At 37.7% G+C, this 4,925-nt stretch overlaps 1 protein-coding gene across 1 annotated transcript; it reads left to right on the top strand.

Moving 5' to 3' along the window:
* Positions 1-3,759: 3,759 nt before the first annotated feature.
* On the top strand, positions 3,760-4,728 carry LOC107478166 (protein FAR1-RELATED SEQUENCE 5-like). Its single transcript, XM_016098313.1, has one exon. The coding sequence runs from the start codon at positions 3,760-3,762 to the stop codon at positions 4,726-4,728; it is 969 nt and encodes a 322-aa protein (XP_015953799.1).
* Positions 4,729-4,925: the final 197 nt, after the last annotated feature.

Genomic DNA, 4,925 nt, shown 5'->3' with positions numbered 1-4,925 from the left:
TTTTTCATACACTTCAATTTAATCAAACCATATTTTTTATACAAAACTATTTGATAACAAAAAAAAATCAACTAAAAATAGTCATAACTTACTTTATTTAGTATTCATTAATTATTTAAATAAAATAAATTTTAACTATTTTTTTTTTTGTTGTCTTCTTAACATTATCGTTTTGTATATAAAAGTACAAAATTAACTATTATGTATTATCCAGTAGTTAAGAATTATGCATATACAATTTTCGTAATTTAAAAGTATCTAAATTGTATAAGTATTTTGAAATTATTTCTAAATACAATTCTCGTTATAGGTAGTGGTATAATACATGTCGTTTTCATGAAAAAGGCACTGTTTGTCAATGCACTAAAATGTGTTTACTTAATTTCGAAATACAAATGCGTTTGCAGCGAGATATGTTTGAGTCAAAGAAAGCGAAAACGAAATCACAACGGCCTGCAATGTGAGGCCTGAGGGAGTATATACCTGCTGTTTAATCATATTTATCTTATTAATAAGCTTTCATCAGTGTTTTCATAACGTTGACATTTTCGTTTGTGTTGACTTTTGGATATAAACCCATTAATTATTTAATTACTTGTTACTCGGCTTATATCACAATTGCTAGTGTATATATGCTCAATAATATTCGAGAAATAAAAAAATCAACCAAAATAATTTTAAATTATTTTATTTATTAATTATTACTAAAAATTGTATAATAATTTGGACCTCTTTTATTTTTTAGTATTACGATCATATATATATCTAACAAGAAAATAAAGATAAGAAAATAAAAGATGGGAAAGTCTAGAGAGTCAATGTACTTGATGTACAATGCATATAATGGGGTTAATTTTAAATTAAAATTAAATTAATGGATAAATAATTAATTTTGAATTAATTCAAATTTAAATTTTGAAAAAAAATAGGAATAGGAGCAGTTATAGGAGCCCAACATAAACGGTAGTTTATCAATACCGTATCGTCTCCATCATCTCCAGGTCTCAACGAGAACTACTCTCCCACCCGTCACTTACCGCCGTCGGAGTCGACTACCACCATCGTCATAGGCCGCAAAGGCCCTCTTCCAGCAACACCAACACGTTTGTTGTTCGACTTGCGTTGGAACGGCAACCACGCGGACATCCAGCGGGCACAACAAGAGAGAGCGTGTGTTTCTTGTGCTTGATGTCGACGTCGCAAGTAGAAGGGGTTTCAAGTGTGGTTGCTCTTCCATCCCCGTCACCCCGCCGGAGTTCATTAATGGAGTGCGTTGTGGGTGAACCGGTGGATTATGTTCCATCTCCCGGCAGAAATGAGATTTCATCCAATCCAAATGAAAATATAGTTGAACCTCTCGTCGTTGATCCTGTGCAAATGAGTAAGGTGAGCATCGTTACGTACGAAACGCTTTTCAATGGATGGTCATTTTTATTTGACTGAGCAGTTTAGAATCGATGCAAGTGGCTTGTTTAAGTGTATGTTGTTAATTGGTATTCAGATGCGACAACATGATTTAGTCAACGAAGCTTAGGAAGTTTTTTACATATCATTGTATTCTTATATGTGTGAAATGTGTTTCTAGAAGAAAATATTTATATGTTGAAGAAGCTTATATGAAAATCCATTAAAATAATCTATTATTACTGAAAAATAAAATACAGGGGCATGTAGGCAATGTTAGTGCAAGAGGTATTAATTGAACTAGAGTTGTAGCCAATGGTATAATAGATATGGAAAATATATGTTGATAATGAAAAGGAGGAATGCAGGAGTTATATATTGATGTTTTTCATGTATTTGCTTCCTGCATGTTAGTATTAGAAGATGAGTATATGTATACAGTTATCCATGATGCTCAATGTATGCATAAAGAAAGCATCTCTTTAAAGTAAAAATATGCACCAATGGCTGGGAAACTGAGGTAGGAACTGTGTTTAGGATTTGTACCTGATGCATGTTCAGCTGTTTGCTATGCAGTGTTAACGTGAAATAAAGTAGGTAGTAGTCACAATAATTGTATAATATTTCAAATGAATTAATTGATTCCATTACCATGAGTAGCATTTAGATGCCTTTGGTGTAAAGCTTATACTGTTTGGGTGGATGAGTTGATCTATAAATTTAGTTCGCATTTTTTTGTGCTAGTAAGTGAGGTTTCATGTACATGATGTTGAATAAAAATTGTTCTTTTTTATTGTTGTAATTTGTGTGTTTATGTTAAAAGTGCAGGTCACGCAAATGTTGGATGTTACTAATGTTGGAAGTGATGAGATGGATATTTGTGATGAGGTTTGGATTTTAGTTTAAATTTGTGCAGTCAGGATTTGTATTTTTTATGTCATAATTAATGGCTTTTTTTCTTTTTTTTATTTGATACGTAGTTGCCTGATCACGGTACCCTGGAGAAAGATGAAATACCAAGTGTTGGGATGCAGTTTGTGAAGTTGCAACTAGCGCATGATTTTTATGTTAGCTACGCGAAGAAAGTTGGGTTTGCAACTAAGATAAGGACGACAACATTTGACAAGATCACGAAGGAACCCGTTAACCAAGCTATCCACTGTAATCGGGATCGCATCCGCGGATCTCGTGTCAAAGCACCAACGCAAAAACCCGATTTCAACCGCTGGGTGCAAGGCAAGAATATATGTGAAATTTGATAAGGAGAAGCAAGAGTGGATTTTCTTCAAGGTTGAGTTGAGGCACATGCACCCATGTTCGGCGAAGAAGGCAGTGCACTACCGTGAGTATAAGCAGCTGAGCATGCATGCGAAGTATGTGATTCAGAATAATGATGAGGCTGGGATTCGACCAAACAAGACCTTCCTATCTTTGGCCAATGAAGCTGGGGGCCCGTCAAACCTGGGATTCTCAGAAAAGGATTTAAGAAATATATTACAGTAAGACTCCGAACAAGCAACGCAAATGCGGATGTTAGGGAGATGATGAACTATTTCATGAGAATGAAAGACATCAATCCAAACTTCTTCTATGCAGTGAAATTGGACAATGAGTGTAGATTTAGGAGTGCAGTTTGGGTTGATGCAAGGTGCAGGGCTTCCTATGAATACTACGGAGACGTTGTGTTACTTGATAGCACTTACAGTACAAACAGGTAACAGGTGTTGTAGTTGGTTTTTTTGGTTTTGGTAATTTTTTTCCCATGTGGTTGTCCCTAAGTATTCATAATGGCATATGGTTATGTGTGTAAGTATGAGTTACTATTTGCGTCGTTCGTCGATGTCAACCACCATGGTAAGTCAACCCTCCTTGGATGTGCGCTGTTGGGAAACGAGAAAATTCCGAGTTATGAGTGGATTTTTACCCAATGGTTGACGTGCATGGGAACAGCTCCACAGTGCATCATTACTGATCAATGCAGATCCATGTTTGGTGCGATTAGAAAGGCGTTACCCAATACACGTCACCGTTGGTGCATATGGCACATCATGAAGAAGTTTCCTCAGAAGCTTGGAGGTTATCGTCGGTACGGAGAGTTGTATCCCGACCTCAGGAACATTGTGTTTAACTCTCGGACGGAGGAGTCATTTGAGAGAAAATGGTTTGAATTTATAGAGGAGTACAATTTACATGACAACACATGACTGTCAGGTTTGTAGTTGTTCAATTACGTTACGCTTTCCAATTCATAATAATGCGGTAGCTGGCTTTATTCGTTTTGAAATAAAGAGTTCAGTGAAAGCTTTCTAATATAGAAACTGTGTGTTATCTGTAGATCTTTATGATGACCGACGCATGTGGGTTCCTATATTCTTCAAGGGGGAATTTTGGGCTGCCATGAGGAGTACGCAAAGGAGTGAGAGCATGCACGCATTCTATGGTGGAATCTTACACAGCAAGACTAGCTTGGTACAATTTGTTCACAAATACGACAATGTGCTTGGAGCCAAGGAGCAGAGGGAATTGGAGGATGATGCAGTAGACTCCAAGGGGGTAATACCTTGTGCAACGAGCTCGCCTATAGAGAAACAATCTCAGCAGGAGTACACTACTAGCATGTTTAGGGATGTTCAAGTTGAGTTTGTGAAAAAGGCTGATTGCAGAGCATCAGTAGTTACTGAAGACTGGCCAGTGGTACGCATGAAGGTGGAAGAGAAAAAATTAGTAGATGATACTATGATCTGTGTTTCGTATGTTGTCCACTTTGACCGCTCCACACAGGAGGTTCGTTGTGAGTGCAATCTTTTTGAGAGTTCAAGTGTGTTGTGCTGTCACTATCTTAAAGTTTTTCATTCGTTTAAAGTGTATAAAGTACCTACCTGCTATGTTTTCCCTCGTTGGAGCAAGAATATAAAGCGCAAGCATACTTATATCAAGAGTAGTCACGACGTCAGTCGGTCAGATGTGAGTCATAATGCATTCAAGGGATTATGTGCACACTTTTACAACATTGCGCAGGAGTTCGTAAACGACGACGATGAAACAGCATTGCTGCATGCTGCTCTAGAAGAAAAAAGGGCCAAGCTAAGCGAGCACCGTGCTAAGAAGAGGTCCAGAGCGTGGCGGAGACCCACACCAGCATTGGTTCACAAAATTCAAATGTTCTCGGTGTTGTCGACATCCAATGCCCATTGTTGGTCTCTACAAAGGGCCGGCCAAAGAGTAAGAGGCTCGGATCAACCCTTGAGAAGTCCTTCAAGAAATCTAGTCGGAGGAAAAACAAGAACGCTTCCCCAGTACAATACTTGTGTCAATATGACTTGAATTATTAATTTTGATATTACACTATTGGTGCGCGAAATTGTGAACAATACTTTTCACAACTCTCATAATCCCCGGTCATGAACCCCAAAAACTTGGTGTTCAATACCATGGCATTAACACAACTTCGCACAACTAACCAGCAAGTGCACTGGGTCGTCCAAGTAATAAACCTTACGCGAGTAAGGGTCGATCCCACG

The sequence above is a fragment of the Arachis duranensis genome, chromosome 3 (genome assembly GCF_000817695.3).
Source record: "Arachis duranensis cultivar V14167 chromosome 3, aradu.V14167.gnm2.J7QH, whole genome shotgun sequence".
Classification (NCBI taxonomy): domain Eukaryota; kingdom Viridiplantae; phylum Streptophyta; class Magnoliopsida; order Fabales; family Fabaceae; genus Arachis; species Arachis duranensis.
Note: the sequence above shows the minus strand (reverse complement) of the source record. Positions and strands in the feature narration are given on the sequence as shown.